Here is a 20824-nt window from a genome sequence, read left to right on the forward strand (position 1 = left end):
AAAAAATGGCGGCTGAACTTTCTCTTTTTCCGTCGGTTGATGAATGATGCGGTTGAAGCTTTTCTTTTGTTTCTAAGAAAGAAAAGTATTAGTCAACTTAATGGACTTTGTTTTGTAGTTTAGCCTACCAAATGGGTTGGACCACACAAGCCCAACAAAAATAATATCAATATATGATTTTAATTTTTTAAGCAATTTTGACTTATTTTTCCCTTTTACTCTAATATCTTTGCCCCCACTTACATAAAGAAATTACGAAAATTTTCATGATGGCAAAAAATATTTTCTTGTATGAGAGATGTTTGGATTTATTTTGTTTTGAAGAGAGCGCATGTTATTGCACTTTGAAAGATAAAATTACGAGATTGATTCTTGTTTAGATGTGCACTTGAAAGTATGTGATTGTGGAGAAATCACTAGATTGATATTACTAGTAACCACTATGTGATTGTGGAGGATCCGTATCCGTTGTCTTTTGATATCTCATTTACACCGCCAAGGCTGAGCTTGGGCTTGCAAAGGCACGACTAGCCAAGGCAATTGATAAGTAGCATTTGAAAGGATTCAACTGATGTTGAATCTGAATTTAAAAGTACTCGGAACCTATTTTGCCTAATACTTCTTCAAATTGATGATGATGATGAACAACACGATGTTGTAACCTCTTTAGAATGAACATCTAAAACAGCATCAAAAGTACCACACTCTTTGGAAAATAGAATGTTGTTTCGCTACACTTCCACTGGTATATCTTCAAGAGTTCTTGAACATCATCTTCAAAATTTGGAAAATGACGAGAATATCTCGAACTGCACGACAATATTCTTTCCCCGTTACAGAGATTTCAAACTATATCTGAATCCACTGTAGGAATTATGTACAATGAATAGGGTAGATGAACTCCTCTAACCACTTTGCAGTCAAAGGGCCCTGACCTGTTTCTGAGATTAATGTGTAGTAAAATATCAATCTACATGCTTCTTTCTTGTGCAACAGTGACCGAAACCTGTAGAGGGAAATTATCTCTTTAGTTTGTCTTGAACTGTTGGTGATGATTGTGAGCCACCACCAAGTGCTGCAGCCGCAGATTCCACGTGAGTTAGAAGATACTCGTATATCTTCTTTCTTATTCTGTCAATCGTCTGAGAGGGGATTTTGGGTGTCTCTTCTTCATCCTTGCTAGCACCAATCTCATCCAACCAGTCATTCACACTCTTAAGCTGAGTTAACATGCCGGCAATTTGACCATTATCCGATAGAGTTGAAGTATCAACATCTGCATCCAGAAACCTTTCAACAAATCCTAAGAACCATTCTTGAGACTCCATCTTCAACATGTCAGCCAAGTCTACAGCCTCATCAAGCCCATCTCCCTTGAGCCATTCCCTTGGAGGCGAAGAAGCTCTTGCCTTCTGACTTGCAACCGGCCCATCTGACAAACGGCGTGGCATTCCTGATTGGAAAATCTTAGACACTGCTGTCTGGCGGGGTTTAATTTGGTTCTTAATGGCTGCACTCTTTGTAGAGTTTTCAAGAACTAAAATTGGTTGGCTTGCAGCTGTAGTTTTTGAACTCGGAGCTGAATGTGAAGCAGAAATTGGACTTAAAGTGCCTTGTTTGCTACATACTGTGAAGGACGACAAATTTGTAGCTAATGCAGCATGGACCCAAGATGTTGCTTGTTTTCGTCTGTCAGATGCTACCTTTAGCGCTTCTTCAGAGGGATTTTCTTCGTTATCTGAAGATGAACCAGCTACCATGGTTTTTGATAGAGCATCAGCAACCAGGCGAGCATTATTCAAACTTGCATGCAAAGTCAAAAATTGCTCCACTGCTGGTTGAGGGCTCTCTTCTTTAGCAGAGGAACGCAACTCAGAATATGCACTGCACGATGACAAAAATATTAGACACTACGCAGCAGCAAAACAATTAATATACTATTTTAGAAGTTCAGGCAACAAGTGAAGAACTTGACAGACATAAAGAGCATGGAGGTATAGGGAAGTTAGACGCATGACAGCAACTATTGAGGCATACTTTCCACTCAAAGTGGAAAGTAACTGTAAACAAATAGCAGGTGAATCACATGTATGCTTCAAACTATTGATGCTCTTTACTGATTTGAGCTATGCTAAAGGTGTAAAGCCAGAGATGAAGCATGCTTCTGATGCGGCCAACATAGAATTCAGAAAATTTGAACTTCCAAAACTCCTGGACAGGACAAGAAGCAATACTTTAGATTGGAGATATCAACTGAAATGAAAAAACTTAAGTCACACTTGTTTCAAATTTCACTGGTTGGCACAAGTAAAAAGATATGAGACAAAAGGATAACAACATGGCAGCAGGTGGCATTTGCAGAGCAAAGGATGAAAGGCGCAAGGTGCATAGGATACATGAAAGGCTAAAGGTTATTAAACTTAAGTAGCTTATATCTTTTGTCCTATGTTTTCCCAGTCAATACATGCATGTACAAAAGTATCATTGGATTTTGGCAAATGGAATGTTCTTAATATTTAAATCTTTTCCCCCTTTACAATATTGGGAAATACTAAAGAACCCAGCTTGATTGCAGGTCCTAAAAAGTCCAATAACTCCAAATAAACAAAATTGGCATTATCCAAATTGGATTTCTGGTATCTTAAGCTGGAAATATGTTAATGAAACCTAACAGGTGGAGGAAGTTATTGACCTGCTAATTATGTTTAGATAATATTACAGATGGACATAGCACCTTAGAGTAGAAAGAGATAACTTGGACCTTATTATGATGACCAGAACTTCTTCATGAATTCAATTAGCTATTCTATAATTAAGAAATATAGACATTAAGTATCTTACCATCAATTGGTAATTTTCCAGTTACATGAACATTAAAATATCCTCAATTATAACCCTTATATGGATTTGTTTATGTTTCATATCCAATTTGTGAGCAGTGAAAAGCATTCCATGAGAATCCAGTAACTCTCAGAGAAACAGATTAACGTTTATTTCTGTAGATATAAAACTGCAGAAACAGATAACAATCCACCATTTCCAACATCTCACATATGATATGATATCCACTTATCAAAATTGGCATTATCCTATATATCTGGCCGTGTACAACAAAGCATTTTTTGTCAATGTACCCAGTGGATAAGATCAGGCTCAACACTGTTCTCTTGCCATTAATAAATAAAAAAATAAAGGCATTTTACGGCACTTGTCAAATAAGAAGTACAACAACACGAAACAGGAAAAATATCATTTCTTCAACTCATGAAGAACTGTAAGAAATCCAAGTGTTGTCTATCAATGTGTGAAGCAGCAGTACAGCACCTGGATCTCCTAAAAATCAGGTCAAACACCTTCTAGTAGCAAATTTCCAGCAAAATTAAATTAACATAAATTAATGAAGAAATGCGGTTTGAAACTGAGTTCAATTACCTGTATAAAGTAGTTTTGCATAGACATAGCCAATTCGTACATGTTATTTGAGGTGGGTGTGTGGCAAATATCTATGAGTTCACTCACGTTGGAACACAGGTATATATCCTCACTTACTATATGCATGAGGTTAAAATTGTAGACCTTGACAAGCTACTTAACACTTACAATTGGAGTCTGGTAACAAATCAATACTACAAACACGGATTTGTAAGAAATCAATCTGCCAAGGAAAATTTTAAATATGACTATATTTGTAATGCATAAGTGCATTAATCTCATAGAAAGAGTACTTAGTAATTACTTTTAAAAGGCTATTAGTAGAATATAAGGCAGCATTACTTTTTTAGCTTTATCATCAATTGAAAACCACCAGAAATTGGGGAATCAGTCAGCAACAGAATGACACACTCAGCCAAAGAAGGATGATGGAGAGTTGGCTGAAATGGGCACTAAATACTTTTCGAGAAATCTCCTCCAAATGACTGGTACAATGGGTGGCCCCAAAGAGATGTAAAAAGAATCATATACCAATGGCAAAACATCCATCCCAGGCTAAAATGTGGCCAGGAATACATTGACCTCCTGGATGCAAGTAGTAGAATAAAACTCTTTCACAACATTCAAATTGACAGTCAATGGATAATGCTAATTAAGATCATCAATCAGGACTTTTATATGCTGCACAACGATTCAACACTTCTATCCTTACTTTTATGAAAAATGTGTATGCATTTCTTTCTAAAACTAAATGTCAAATAAAACATTCTTCTCTGTTTTACAACCCTTTCACATCATGACCTGTCTGTTTGGATCCATTAATTTTTCAAAAATTAGTTTTTCAGATACTATAAAATTTTTTAAAAAGTACTCTAAAAGATACTCTAAAAACAATTTAAATTTTTTTTAATGTTTAAAAAATATCCCAAAATATATTCTAAAAATTCTACTACTCTTAAATATCGCAAAATATATTCTAAAAATATTCCAAAATATATTCTAAAAACTCTGATACAGTAAAATTTTTCAAAAACACCTCCAAAAACAGCTAATCCAAATGGAGCCGAGTAGCTAAGAAGTTCCACGCCATCCCACAGACATGTCTTCACTAAGTCTCATGTCATGAATGAGCACAAATTAGATCTTTTAGTATCTGTTGAGGACTGGACCAAGGAACAAACTTCAGTTTCTTTCTAGCACCTAAAGCTTACTTTAAAACCTTGAGCACTCGAATAATTATGACTCATTCAAGAAACAGTAAAAATGAAATCTGACTAGTAAAGCAACACTACTGTGGAAAAGCTTTCAGTAAGAAGTTGGAAGACAAATTCTCCCCAAATCCAAATGAATACAGAGCTTGAAATAAATACTAAATCAAAAAGAAAGTTAAAAATATGTGCATCTATTATACAACTGAACTGAAATTTAGCAAGAGTAGCTGACTAGCGGGGCTGATTTTTTTTGGGTATATAATGTACTTATAAGGAAGAAACATTTTATAATCTAAATGTTATCATCCAAGGAAAGTGGATACTATCATGGAAGACATTGATAAATTAATGACATTTACTGCTAATAAAAGAAACATAGGAAGAAGACAGAAAGCAATATCGCAGATACTAACTACAGAGCAAATTATTTTCTCAACTTAACAGAGACAATGGCATGATAAACCATTAAATTAAGCAGAATGGAAAATGAGCATTTTTCCTTGCCCCTGATAGTGATGTCAAATTCCTGAAATCACTTCAGCTCTTCTGGAGAGCCAAAAACAAATTTAAATAATCACACAATGCATCAGAATTAAATAAAACAGTTGATCATGCTGTACTAAAATTTCTATCTCATATTCACTGGCGATTTTTCAAGTCTACTTGAACTTGGACCAAAATGAATGTCACTCAAGGCTCTCCCTTAAGTATTTATTCGTATACTTTGACTCGACCGTTACGATTACATATTGTATCTAGGAAAAACTGGAATAGAAAGAATAGGGCCCTGAGTTTTTAATTCGGTGTGTAAAAGATTTTCCACTATTAATCCATGTAGCTGCACCAAGTGCAGCTTCTCTTGTTGACTGGAATCAACTCCAAGCTCAACCATTACCATCAGACAACCCAGAACCAAAGACCTGTTGATGTCACAATTAACACTCTTAAGGAACTTGCTCGCTTTTAAGCAATGAGCTAAAGCCTGACAGAAATCTATCATGCAAAAAAGATAGTGCACATGTAATACAGAAAGCTTGCACATTCACAGCCAAAAAAGTACCTTGCTGTATATCAGAAGCCTTGCAGTATAGAGTGTAAATTAAGTAGTCAACCATCTTATCAGGGAGGAAGAAAAAAGAAGTCCCAAGTTCCTTAAGAAAGATGAATTATGGTGCAAAACTAAGACTCTCTACATGTATGTTAGTTGAGAAATATGTCAGCACACATACAACATCTCACAATGGCCGCCACAGACAGATTTTTACAACATCATCTATAAAACCATATTATGCACTGTTATTGTCCTTTGGTACTAGTATAAACCTCTCCGAGCACCTGAAAATCAAGGATCAGGTTGTACCAAAGAAGCAAAGTAACAAACATCCCTACTCTTTCCCACCAACAGTTCTTTCACTGAGTAATTTTTACACAAAAACATCTAGAAGCAACAAATTCAGGTGGCCTCTAATGTTCAGTACAATTACTGTTATGGCTTATAAATTATTTTCACCGATTAGTATAGAGATGCCTAACTTATACAAATTAAAGGTTAAAATTGCAATAAACCTATTAAGAGCACCACTGGATCAATTGTGCAGGAAATTTGACAATAATCCACAGGACTAATTGCAATTAATAACCATAATCAGGACTGCAGTAAATCCAGGGAGTTTAGGGGAATTATAGTTAACCCCAAATTTGAGAGAATCAATAGGATAGGTTTTCATTTTAACAGTATCTCCAAAGTATGAAGTACCTTATACATCGGAGCAAGCTTTCTGCAGCTGAAGCTTCTTGCACTGCCTCAATTGCAGCTGCTTGTGCAGAATCTCTGTGCTTCAATATTTCCTGTCAAATTTATCAATAAGTTTGATTTGAGATATCATTCTCCAAAAGTGACTACATACGAATTGATTCGTCACTCGGCATCCCAAAATGGACAACAGAAACTTCCATACATACTGTGTTTCAGAAAAAGCAATAATACTAGTGGCAGCAAATAGCTGAAATCTCTCATAGGAACAGATAAAGGGATCTGTTAACAAAGTGTTGATGCAGAAATTGTAAGTGGAAATTATAAATAACCTCAAAAGCTTATGATCAAGTTTATAGGACCCACTTTCTTTTCCTTTTATACCATCTTTTGTGAAGGATACAGGCACAGTGAATCAGAATCACAAGCAAAACGCATGCACATCAAAGCTATGTGAAAAATAGCTTATTTCAGAAGTTAGCATGATTCTTGCTATACCATGATTCTTGCTATACCATTAACTATAATGGATTCACAACAAGGTACACGTAAAGGGCCAGGCAAATTCACTGTACTGCAAAGAAGTTATGAATATCATACCTTCCCAAGTTTTGCTATTGATGGAGGTAGCGAAGTCCATGAGACACTTCCATCTGTAAATCTTCTGTTAGTTAGAGAAACCTTTACGAAGTTTCCACCTAATCCAAGAGCAGCAGCATCCCCCGGTAGTTTCTTTGCAACAGAACTCTTCGGCCTGGTTGACTTGTCAATATCAACCATATCCCCATTTGCAGGGGCCTTTTTTGCAGATGAATGAGTATTATTTTCCAGTTTTGATGGTTTTGATGATATCACTTTCTGCTCCTCTTTATATGGTAATCTTTCGCTAACAAATTTTCTTGGAGCCTACAGAGATTTGGAGAAATCAAAGATGTCACGTTTCAACTGCTTTCCAAAAGGAATATGTCAAAATGCATTATGACAACAGTACCAAGATGGATTATTCACTTCAGAAAAGGATTAACAGTTGGAAAACTATAATTCTTTTTAACCCATTCAGACATTCAAATATACAAGTTTTTAGGAACTTCACCAACTCGTGTATTGAAAGCATACAGTTTCTTGTCTTAATGGTTCACACAACCAAGCTACACACCATGTAGTAAGTACATTTCATAAAAACTGTTGCATGCCAACTTAACCAAAGCAACTTTTTAGCACTCTCAATTTAGTTGAAACTGAATCACTTAAAAGAATCAATACAATCAACTGGAGATGAAAACTTCCCTTTTTTTTCAATTTTTCTTCTGTTGCAGATTCAGAAATCAAACCATAGGCTATAAAAGCAGGAGACATACTGAAGTACTCCGAGCTTCTGGCTTCAAATCCTGTTTGATGGCTTTCATTCTTGGACTTTCTCTACTCCTCACCTCCATATTTCCTTCCCAGCTCTTTCTCAAGGCCTTGGGCCCCAGCTCAATACCCTGAATTGCATTCCTACCCAAACTTCCAGATGGAGCTTGTTTCACGGATGAACTAGCCGTGCGAACAGGACTGACCTTTTCCCGTAACCCAACTTTAGCAGTAGCCTTCTCCAACCTGTCCAACCCCTTTATCTTTGCCTGCTGCTTAACTCCATTAGCAAACTTCTCAAAAGAAGTCGGCAACGAATAACAACTTGTTGGAGATGATGGTATTGACCTTGAACTTGAAGACTTTGATTTCCCCAAAAAATCTTTCTTCTCCACTAAATTCACATTCAGCTTTGACAATTGAGATTTAGATCGAACCAATTTAGGGGTAGCTTTATTTTCATGATTGTCCTCTTTAGTACTTCCATTTGATCTCACGGGTGTAGACTTGATGTCCTTCACCCCAGTATGCTCATTCCTTAATTCTTTTGTCTGTGATTTACCCTTATCTACTGATTTCGAGTCCGAAGATAAATCACCATTATTATTAAGGAAACCTAAAGAATGAGTTGCAACTATATCTTCAGGGCTTCCCAAACAAGGGTGTCTCCCAGGGATTAACCTAACACCCCGGAGAATAGGCACCGGAGACGCTGCTTCAAGCCTCTCAACATGTAAAAACTGGCCTAATTGAATCTTATCACTAAGAATAAGATCATGCTGCTCATCAGGTAAAGATACATAAGTGGCATGGGAAGAATCTGATACCTTTAAATAAAACCCCCGATTGGGGAAGAGCTCACCGCCTGCTAGTGCAGGCACAATGCTCACCACTTGCAACAAAGATGACCTGTGCTCACCAGCAATCTTTACATCTGTATTCATATGCTGCAGAAGCTTCAATAATACTCCAGGTACCAAAGCAGCCATTATTCAAGAAAACTTCAATCTGCATCACTTTGAGAAATTCCCAGATGAAAAATTATCAAGATTCACCTCTTTAAGCACAATAAATCTTGCATCGGGGACAAGGCCGCTGAAGTAAACTCAGATGTAAAAAGGGCTAGAAGCTCATACACCATGAAGCTACTTTTCACTCCAAAGCAACAATCTTGCAAGAAGAATGTAAAATGGAACCAAACAGATCAAAAGGTCAATTTTTGGTACCATAAACCGGGGTTCAATTCACCCCTCTTGAGATGTGCAATTTTCCCAAGGCAGAGAATAAGAAATCCTGATTTTCAAGAGCTAAAAAAACAGGATTTAGCTAATAGCAATGGTCAGTCAACACCAAGGATGAAGAGAAGAGGAAAGACTGGTATTTGAAAGAGGGTTTACCATTATGATTTGAAAATTTGCGAGTAAAAAACTGTTTTTTTTTTTTAATCTCTTTTCTTGGACTTGTAAAGTTTCTGCTGTTAAATGATAAATGTGGTTTGAATATCCTGTGGTTTGGTATATAAATTGTGGGAAGTTAGTTGCTACAAGCTCAGTAGCTTTCATGTAACAGTGGGTGGTGAGGAAGAGTGAGAAGGTGCTCGCAATCTGGCATTAATTGCTGAGGACATATCCAGATTGGAAATGGGCAACTTTTTGAGAGGAATAATTACTTATTGCTATTCACTATTCAGTGGGAATAGATATAATAATGCGATAGGAAAAAGAACAGATGAGAAAACTTCAAAGCATTGTCCAAACTCTGTGCTTCTGAACACACGCAAGGGAGGTCCTCAAATTGGCAGGAGATTGTTTGTTATTGTCAAATAAAATTGATTGAAAAAAGAAATGATGAAAAGAAAGAAAATAAAGGGAAATTTGCTTGTCATCCTTCAATTTTTTTTTAAACCAAATTTAATCCCTAAACTTTTATTTAAGCTATTTTAGATCGTATGCTCTATCTTTAACCAAATATGCCCTTTGAGTCAAATTAAATGTTTTTTGAAATTTCAGCTCAATTGGGATCCGAAAACATAGTAATGATCTTTAAACTTATTCCCCTCCTAGAAACTACTTTTCTTTATATAATAGTTATATCTACCAAAATTGGACACCTCCCTTGTCGTGTTAAATGGACTAGATTAGCTAAAAGATAAAAACTTAGAGATTGAACTGACAAGATTAAAATTTTAGAAGTTAAATCTCATAAATGAAAAGTTGAAGGACCAAATAAGTTATGAACTAATTTTCCAAAGAGAAACAACACCTACTAATGTACTAATTGATGCCAGATTGAGTGAACAACTCACCTCACACCATGATTGATACACCTATGGAGGTGATCCTACAACTAATAGTCCCTTGACACACAAGATATACCGAAAAGTAAGATAACGAACCATGGGACATCCAAATATGAAATCACTAAGTGCTTTGTGTCAACAAAAAAAAAAAAGACTAAGTGCTTTATTCTTATTTGCTCGTCGCACTGTTATTACATTCCTAGGATTCATTTCTATATATTTAGCCCTTTTAGATATGCAAATGTGTGAAATTCTTCAAGGACTAAAACTTTCATGCTCTTCAGCTATAGTACGAATTGAACCTGATAAATGAAGATCTTGCATTTTTGTCCTTTTTGAAGATCTACAAGTTATTTTAATGTTACCCTCTAAAAAATCAGGTGACTAAAGTTAAAGTTTATGGAATTAAAGGTACAAAGTATAATTATCGTGTAACTTTATTAATATATACTCCCTCCGTCCCACTTTGATAGTCCTGTATTCCTTTTTCATCTGTCCCAAATTGTAGTCCACTTTCCAATTGAAGAATGTAGTTGTATTTTAATTTTTCTAAAATACCCTTATTCAATGTAAGTAGTTGTTACTATAAACCTACTCCATTTAATGAGAGTTGATCCTTTTTTTACCATCAATTCAAGTTCCCATAAAATTGTACCATATTTAATGTGAGGGTATTTTAGAAAAATAGCAATCTAAATTTACTTTTCCAACAAAGTTAACTACTTTTTCTTAAACTGTGTGGAAAAAGAAATAGAACTATCAAAGTGGGACAAAGGGAGTGTAATTTGGGAATGCATTTGTGCATAGATAAAGTTCACATATTATGTAATCATACTGTTTACATTTTTAAAAAGGTATTTCAAATCTTAAAATTTATTTAAGATCTTAATAATTAACGTTGATTGACTTGACACCATCTTTTAATAGCAACAACCATGATGTAGTGGAGGTTTAATCATAATTCCCAACCAATTTATGCATTAAGTGAAGAATACATGAAATAGGCATCGAATGATCCGATCTAGTGAGGCCTACGACTACGAAGAGGGATGGAATACAAAAAAGTTTGCCCTATTCAAGAATACCCACATCTGTACTTATTTCCAACTATGCACCTCATTTCATCAATTATTACACCCTTTTCTATTATCCACTCAAGTCTTTTCTTGATTGCATCTCATTCTTCATTTTCATTTGAAGGATATGGCACGTTAAGCTGCTAGTAAATGGATGGCATACTCCTCTTGATTTTCAGAATCCTAGGTGATCTAGATTGGCAATTTTGATGAATAAAAGGCAGCTTCACCAATTTAAAATAAAAAAATGGTCATCTTCAATTTCTTAAAATAGCCATAAATAATTGATTTGTTTAATCTAGGCGAACAATAATATACCTTCAGTAGGTCCTATTATATAAGTCCTATCTTCCAATCATTGAAATGGACTACCCATTGCCACAAAAAAGTTTGTGAACTAACGTGTGACCGTGAAACTTATTGGCGTTGGTATACCATTCAGTTCTCTATTTTAGGATAATTCAGAAGTATGATTTTCCTTACCATTTCAAAATATTTTATGAATGTTGTAAACGGCAGACTCATTGATATACATATTTTAATCTACTATTGGATTCCATTCTCATAATAGGCTTTTAACAGTTTGATTAACGTCTGCCCATTAAGAGGGAGTTTCAAAAGTTATTTTTTTAAAAAAAAACAATTTTTCTAACAAGTACCTTTAGCGTAGTTGTTAATACACTTAATATTCACATAACCTATCATATATATACGCATACTAATAATTATTATCCTCCCTTATATTTGTATACTTTTTATATTTAATTTTATCTATCCTCTCTTATATTTATTTATTTTTTCTAATTAATCTTATATTTTCAAAAAAATAACATCTGAAATATATCTTAACGAATACCCTATAAACACCCGTTAGACAGACCGTTTAAAAAATATAATTAATTTAGGAAAGTATTTAAATGTAAGCAATGTAATGATTGTGATTATGTGTCTCAAATAGTAGGTTAAATGTAATTTTAGTGTATTAAGGCTGTTAGATAAAAAAATTATTATATTTTGCCTTTTTCTATATTATTATCTATTATATTATCTATATTATTATTCATACTCATATTATTATCTATTATATTTTGCCTTTTTCTCATTTGAACTTTACTTTTTTAAGGGATATTCATTAAATAACACATTTTTAAGTGCCTAAAGATAGGTTGTTACAACTTAAATGAAGATATAATTGCCTTTATAATTGCCTTTATTGCCTTTATAAATGTGTACAAAACGACATATATTGGTAACCGTTCAATTATTTTTGTACAAGAAAATGATTCCATGTGCAAAACTATTGGGTTGTCGGTTGCACAACGAGGGATGGACTGTCCTAGACTCCTACTACTGTTTTAGTACAAAATTAATGTGTCAGATCACTGAAGATTCTAAGAAGCAAAGAAGAAGTACTCGCGTTGGTTTTGTGATGTAGACATTCGTCCACACTTCTTCTCTAGGATAATTGTAGAAATCTTTTCTGATGTTGCTAATTATTTCACTTGGGTCCTTTAAGGTTTTTAATATTACATCTACCACCTTAATTTTACTCTCAGCGTAACATGTTAGTCCAAATTGAAAAAATGATTTGTATGAAATGTTAGACAGCATTTTAGTTACCAAATTAACTTTGCATGACTCATAAATATTGTTGAAAAAATTCAATTAAAAGAATAACATAAAATCCTTTAAAATAATGAAGTTATCTTAAAAAGTTACTTGAAGGAATAGTTTAAGTAGGTTATGAAGGAACAATTGATAGAACGAATATCTAACTTCTTGATGCTTGAAAACACTTGGGGCAAAAGAAATTGAAATAACAAATTCAACTTTTAACAAGAATTTGACATTGACAAAAAACAATAAAAGGAAGAAAAATATCCCTCAGTAGTAATGATGAACTATGCAAAATTATTGCATCTAAAACAATCTAAACTGAATATCCTAATTTTAAGAAGCAAAATTTTCTATTTTTCTTAAATGTTTCTAAGTATAGAACTCTAAATTCCTAATTCTTTTAATTGCTTTATTATGGTTTATCTCGTCTATTTGTCATAAATAATTTTTTAAGATCAGCTTAACTCTTCTTATTAAGTTTTATTTTTCATGTGCTTTTTCTAGTTTAATTCAATGTATTATCATGCAAAGGTAATTGGTACATTCTAAAAGTTTATATGGATGACTTTGGCCCTGTTTGGAAGCTAGTTTTTTGGGCAAATTTTTTACCTGCAAGTTTTTTAACAACTTTTGCTACAGGAACCCAAAAAACTTCTCAAAATTTTTTACCTACACACTTCAAAATACACAAAACACACACAAATTCCTCCACCATCCCAACCCAATACACAAAACACACATAAAAAAAATTCCCTTCCCTTTGGCTTTCTTCTTCCTCTACCATCCCAACCCAGTCCACCACCTCCGTCGCCGACCACCACTACCTCCCGCGCCATTTTTTTTTTTTTTTTTGCCTTTCTCCCTTTCCCTGCCATCCTCCTCCTTTATCTAGTTTGACTGCCTTCCTCTTTTTTTTTTTGTGTGTCCCCCGCAACCCTCCCCCTCCCGCGACCAGATCTGGTCCCATGACCAGATCGCAAAAGTGGAGGGAAGGGGAGCTGCGATCTGTTCGCGCAAGGGCGACAAGGCTACTGAGGGTGACGAGGATAGATGAGGGGAGGAGAAAAAAGGGGTGGCCGGCAGAGGGGGTTGGCGGGGCAGAGGGAGAAGAGGGGCGGCGGGAGAGAGGGGAGGAGAAGAGGTGACGGGCAGAGGAGACGGGAGAGGAAAAGGGATGGCGGGTGGCGGGGGAAAGGGGAGGAATATGGGTGGAGGGTGGCAGGGAGAGTGGAGGAAAAGGGGTGGCGAGCAGAGGGGGGTGGCGGGGGAGGGAGAAGAGGAGTGGCAAGGGAAAGAAGGGGAAGGGGAGAGGGAGGGTGACGGCAGAGGGAGGGGGTGTTGCGTTGCTGCGGGGAGGGGGGCTGGTAACGGGGAAGGGGGAAGGGAAGGAAGAAAAAGAAGAAGAGAAGAAAGAAAAGAAAAAGAAAAGAAAGAAAAAGAAAAAGAAAAGAGAAAGAGAAAAAGAAAAGAAAAAAAGAAAAAAAAAAGTTTTTCCTCTTAAAAACTTCTACAAAATTTTTCACATTACAAAAACTTTTACAAAAAAAAATTTCACCTTACAAAAAATTTTACACAAATTTTTTCAAAAACTTCTACAGTGTACTACATTAAAGTTTTAGACAAACTCCCAAAAAACTCAGGTTCCAAACAGGCCCTTGTTACATTAAAATCTTGAAAAGTGAAAATTGAAATTGTATAGAAACGTAATGGAAGCTTCTGCAATTATTTCTTGATTTGTTGTGCTTGCTTACATAAGCACCACCGCATCAAAGTTTCAAACATGTGGCTAAAATAGTGGGCCATGGGCTAAAGGCCACAGGGCCCCATGCCCAATGCCTGGGGGGCCGACGGCGGGGAAGGAAACACATCTGTTTTTTGTATTTTGTATTTTTTAATTATTCTCATCTAGAAGTAAATTTCCACGTATTAATGTGAAAAATTATGAATCCAGCCTTATCATCATTCTCGTAGTCCATCATCATCATCTTATAACGAGAGGGGTCTTGGTTTCGAGTGCGAACAGCAGCACGAAACTTGTTTAGATTATACATTATTTACATCTTATTTATATATAATAATTTATTTGTATCATTAATATATTTTGTAATTATTTTTTTATTTTACATATATCATATTAAAAAAGTGTTATAATATTTTCTTTACAAATTTATCTCAAATAATCTACTATTCAAACACATTAATGTCAATCAAAATAGGTTAGTACAAAAATATACCATATTCTCAACCAATTATAACTCATTAAAAGTGAAAAAAATTGTGTATATATTTTTCAAATTTTTTAACAAAAAAGAGGTAAAATTTAAGAAGGGAAAAAGAGAGCTTGAATGAATAAACAGTAAATCTTTGGAGGCTTAGATGGACGTAAAAATTGTAAAAAATTATTAGTACAAAATAAGCCGTACATGTTTGTAGTAGTATCAAATGTATATATATTTTAAGGGTTAATCACATTTTATCCCCTTAAAGAATATCTCATTTCTTAGTTTATCTCTTAACATTTAATTTTGCTCACTTAGCCCCCTTTAGGACAAAATTGCCCTTGTATTATTTTAACTTTTCATTTACCTTGTTTTTCTTTCTTTTATTTATTTTTCTCTTTCTACTTTATTTAATTCTTCCTCTTTTCCACAAAAATCTTCACCTTAATTATTGAAATTAAAAAAGGAGAATTGCAGAGATCTATCTTCTCCTTAAATAATTAAAAAAATATTCAAATCACTTTCCTAAAATACAATTTTTTTAGTCTTTCAATTCTTTTAATTTTGAATTTTCTTCTTTCCTTTCTAGTTTCTCATTTTATTCTCAAGAAAATATCATAAAATGAAATTATTTTCCTTTTTTTATTTCTTTTTCTCTATCTTCTCTCTCTCATCCTTCCCAATAGAATTCCATTTCAATGAAAATTTTTGTTTTGAATTTGTAATTGCATATTTTTGGGTGAAAATTTAAAAGGCATCAAAAACAAATTTTGATTTTTTGTATGATGTCACGTGTCACAAATTTCAATTGATGATTATTAATCAGATCACAATTTCATCTTAAGATATTTTCGTGGAAATAAAATGAGAAACTAGAAAGGAAAGAGGAAAATCAAAAATTAAAAGAATTGAAAGGTTAAAAAAATTGTATTTTAGGAAAGTGATTTGTATATTTTTTTAATCATTTAAGGAGAAGATATATATCTGCAATTCCTCTTTTTTAATTTCAATCATTAAGATGAAGATTTTTGTAGGAAAGAGGAAAAATTAAATAAAGAAGAAAGAGAAAATGAAATAAAAAAAAAAGAAAAACAAGGTAAATGAAAAATCAAAATAATGCAGGGACAATTTTGTTCTAAAAGGAGTTAAGTGAGTAAAATTAAATGTTATGGGGTAAATTAAAAAATGAGGTATTCTTTAAGGGGATAAAATGTGATTAACCCATAATTTAATTTGGACCATATATTTTGTATTATTGAACGGATGACCAATTCATGGTGATAAACCACGGGGTCTGCTGCTCTTGATCCAAAATTCGTCCAAAATGTCGATTGTCAAGGGTCTATTCAATAGGTCGCAGGTCTACCTCTGTCAAATCTATATGATTATGTGGGGTTGATATTAATTCAGCTATCGAGAGCTGCTGGCCACAAAGAAAAGTAGTTGTGCATGTTCTTGGAAGTTGCAAGCTTTTTATCACCGCCAAAACTTGCAGGAGATGATGTTTAAAGATTTAATGGTCTAAATTGTACCACATAATTTGACGAGATAAGATGGTATAATTCGAATCAATGAATTTTTAAAATTCGAGTTTACTCAAATAGGAACTCTTTTATCACGAGTGTATCTTACGCTTAATCAATGTTGAGGTTCTGTTTGAATTATTTTTAAGAGTTTTTATTAAAATATATATATATACTATAATGATTTCATATATATAAGATAAAAAAATATATTTATAAAAAATATAATTTTTTTTTTGAAAAACTACAATCCAAACTCCATAGAGATAATTTTATAGAAGTTTAAACAAAAATATAAATATAAAATTATGCAAAACTACAATAAAATAATTTGATACAACAACTTATGAAATAAAATATTATTGTTAAATTCAAATTTAACACTTAACTCACTAAATTCTAGGATTGGTAATTTCAAATACGACTTAAGAAAAATCTAAATGAAATGTGACACGAAAGTATTTATATCACAATTGAGTCGACTCAATTATGACACGTGTAAAAGTGGGTTGCATTATCAATCTGTAGATCGACATGATTAACTTGTTAGTAACCCGTTCAAGGTTGAGGGTTGATACATTAACTCAAACCTAGATCACGATACGATTATAATTTGAATGATCAGTTATATTTGGAATTATTATTTTTTTGCTTCTTTGTAAATTGTGCTTCCACCAGAATTTACACAAAACTTTTTAAATAAAAACAAAAATTTACAAAAAAATAAATATACTTGATTCTCTTCTATATTTGCATCAAATTCTTTCCATTCTCTACTAAATCTATAGTACAAATAGTCTAGTTTGAACTTCAGTTCTACAAATTATTTGAGCCAAAGGTTAAAGGCAAAGGCATTTAAGAATTTATGCCAACCTTTTTAAACAATAAAAGCACTAACTAGGTTCCTCCTATATTTATTTACACCAAATTTTAAGATTTACTGTTTATAAAATCAATCTTTCCTACACTGATAGTGCATACCCTGTCAGTTTTTTATGAATGATAATTAAGCAAAATTTGAATTTAAAATCCAAGTTTTGTACACGTATCATAGATCCAATGGTGATAGTGTATCTACTGTCAGTGTATATGAGATTTATTCTTTTTTTATTCCCTCTTAAATTTATCCTGATACAGATTACACGGTTAATTCCCTAAAACAATTAAGGCTCTGTTTGGAAGCCAAATTTTCTAACTTATTTTTAGTAGACAAGTTTTTTTTACAACTTTATTTATCGTTACCCCTAAAAACACTCCAAAATTTTAAAAAAGGTTATTATTACTTTACCCCCCTTAAACTATATTATTATTATTAATTTATCCTCTAACGTTATCGTTTAGCCACTTTATCTCCTTAGGTAATTCAAATCAACATATTAACAAATTTTTGACAAAAATACTCTTTTATTTTATAGCATTGTACATTGTTATTATCACTTTTTCTCTTTAAATTATAGTGATACAATCGTTTTAATTCCTAAGATTATTTTTTGGGGGATTTTTGCCCCATCATTAACCTAACTAGTATGTTCAAAAAAACTTTTAATGGATTTACCCCTTTTTATACCCAACATTGTGCAAAATCCCTTAAAATAAGTCATGAATTAGATTTCAAATCTTAATGTAAGTTATCCAAACAAGCGAGTGGATTTTAGCGAGTCCTTTAAATCCAAATCCATCCGAATCTCTTGTTCCAATAACACTATAACATATAATATGCATGACATTAAGGGTTATAGTTCTTTAATTTTTTTGAAGAGACTAAATCTATAGTTAGTAAAACATTAGATAGGTATAAAATGAAATATTATACATATACATATTATAATTTTTTAGAATTTTGATGCAAAAATACGAGTTCAGCAAAATTACACATGTAGAGTTGTACATGAATAGTACAAATAAATGTGAAAGTTACAGAACCAAAAATACACGTAAAATTACTAGAAATTTCAAAGATTATGTAACATTAGCACCAATTTTAACTCTTATCCTTTTATATCAAGTATGAATGTAATAATATTTTATCACCTTATTAGATTTGTATGTACAAAACTATAAAAAATTATAATAATATAGTTTTGCTATTTTGTATATGACTCACGAGATATATCACTATTGCTCAAATTTTAAAATTTTTTCAAAAATTGAAGTATAATTCGTGAAGTATAGTACATCAAAAGCATAAAATGAAAGTTTTCAATTAAATATGGAAGTTTTTTAAAAATTTATGTATCAACGCATGTTATATGAGTACAATATTAATATTTACTAACTAGGGCTGAATCTACATGTACACATGAATGAAAATGGTAAACCTAGTAAACTATTAGCTAGATTTCATGGATCGATTGGATATTTGTTTTACTATCATATTTAATTTAGCTCTCCTCAACTCAACCTTTTTTTTTGATAGGTTTGCTCTTTTTTTTTTTTTGCAACTTCATCTCTTTTAATAAATTGAATTTTTTTGCTTGTGTCCCTATTCAATAACTTAGCTTAGTGCAATAAAGATTGGTTCATGGATAAATTCATTTAAATTGCATAAAATTGAATTGTTGCACTTTTTCTATTCAATTAAAAAAAAATATTAACTTTGTTCAATTATAGGTGTATAATCATTGATCCTAAATACTATATGAAATTTACAAAAACTCATTGTGGTTTTGATTCCTAGATTTTGATATACTTATTGATTTCCTTTTAAACAAATTGAAATTTAAACTTCATAAATAACTTCATCAGTATACAACGAAAATGAAAGTTATTACTAGTATCTAAGACCATTTAGTCATCCACTTCCATTGAAAGCTTCTTGCTAATATGATGCGAGTAAAAGGATGAGCTTTGGACATCGAACTAATTTTGTTTATGGAGAAATTCAGTTTTAATCCTCAACATCTGGCTTATGTGTCAAAATGATCTCAAGTATTTTGAACAAAAGAGATTTGGCCCTAAAGTTTTCAATTTTAAGCAAATTTAGGATAATTGACAGAAATTTAATAATGACTAATAGTCAAAATCAAATTGCCGTGAATCAACCATTTTGAATTTTTACTTTTGGTTCCTAATGTTTGCAATTTAAATCAATACAGTCCCATGAGTTTCAAACAACCATATTGAGGGTTTTTGGATGAAACAAGATGTAAATTAATCGAGAATTGTGTTGGATGTGTACTGGGAATACTAATAATGAAAAAGTGAACAAGCTAATTAAATTTATTTTTCTTCTTTTTTAAAAATTTTATTTCATTTTTCCATATCATTAATTTCTCGTATACTTTTTCTCTTTTGTATAGTTGATATCAAGTTAATTTGGCTTTAATATGTGTATTTATTGTTTGCACTATGAGTAATTAATTAGTATGAGTTCAAAATCACTAGTGGTTAAAGCCATTTAAAGCTTACGTCATTAAGGCATAATTTGTATATAATTTGCTTGGTGCATATGTTGCTGGGTTCTTACACCTGTGTTTGGAAGGTTAATCGTGAGATCGAGGAGATTAAAAGCCTCTCTCATCATTTTATTCACATCTCACATTGCTTTCGGGAGGCCAATAAAACGGCTAATATTCTATCTAATGTTGATTTCACCCTGCACTCGAATAAGAATTTTCAAGATTTTGCTGGTTTGCCAAACGAAGCTCGTGGTGCACTTGGACTAGATCATCTAGGATTTCCTGTAATTAGAATTGTTTAACTTAATTATTTCATTTTTTCTAATTTTATCATTTTGTATTTGAAGGTTTTGGTTTATGTCCTCCTTTGTTTTCCTATCATTATTAATAGAATTTTAGAGCTAGCATCTCTCTTCCATGAATGGGGTTTGCCATGAAAAAATTATATATAAAAAATTAGAACTTTACTTTTCTTCTACTAATTTCTATTTTATACATTATATGGGTGTTTCATAGGGAAAAAAATTATATGTTTGTTGTTATCGAATTTAACCAATTCACCAAAGAGGTGCTCTTTAGGCACAACCACAATTTTTGACAATTTTTAGATATTTTATAGGGATTTAGATCCATATATGTCATATGTTTTAATCAATTCACATTATATTTCATCTTAAAATCTTAACTACAACTATTTGAAACTTATGCGATCATATTGATCCATACTTAAAGCACTAAGGACCAAAAATACAAAGTCAAAAATTGTCATTAATTGAATTTTTACTGTTATTCATTAATGAATTTGTATTAGTTGTCCTAAATGTGATTAAAGTTAGAAACTTCGGGACCAATTTAGTTTTGATCAAAACATTAGAGACTATCTAAACACATTAAAACCAAAACTGTATTTCTCTTTTTTGTTAATTATTTTCACATAGGCTTA

At 32.7% G+C, this 20824-nt stretch overlaps 1 protein-coding gene across 1 annotated transcript; it reads right to left on the reverse strand.

The window, feature by feature from the left end:
* Positions 1–707: 707 nt before the first annotated feature.
* On the reverse strand, positions 708–9498 carry LOC113736750 (uncharacterized). The gene is made up of 4 exons (XM_027263832.2): positions 7755–9498; positions 6997–7302; positions 6400–6491; positions 708–1884 (listed from the first exon to the last, which is right to left on the reverse strand). Exons 1-4 carry the CDS (start codon positions 8736–8738, stop codon positions 1020–1022), a joined length of 2247 nt encoding a protein of 748 aa, XP_027119633.1. The 5' UTR covers positions 8739–9498; the 3' UTR covers positions 708–1019.
* Positions 9499–20824: the final 11326 nt, after the last annotated feature.

This window comes from Coffea arabica, chromosome 3e, assembly GCF_036785885.1.
Source record: "Coffea arabica cultivar ET-39 chromosome 3e, Coffea Arabica ET-39 HiFi, whole genome shotgun sequence".
Lineage (NCBI taxonomy): Eukaryota > Viridiplantae > Streptophyta > Magnoliopsida > Gentianales > Rubiaceae > Coffea > Coffea arabica.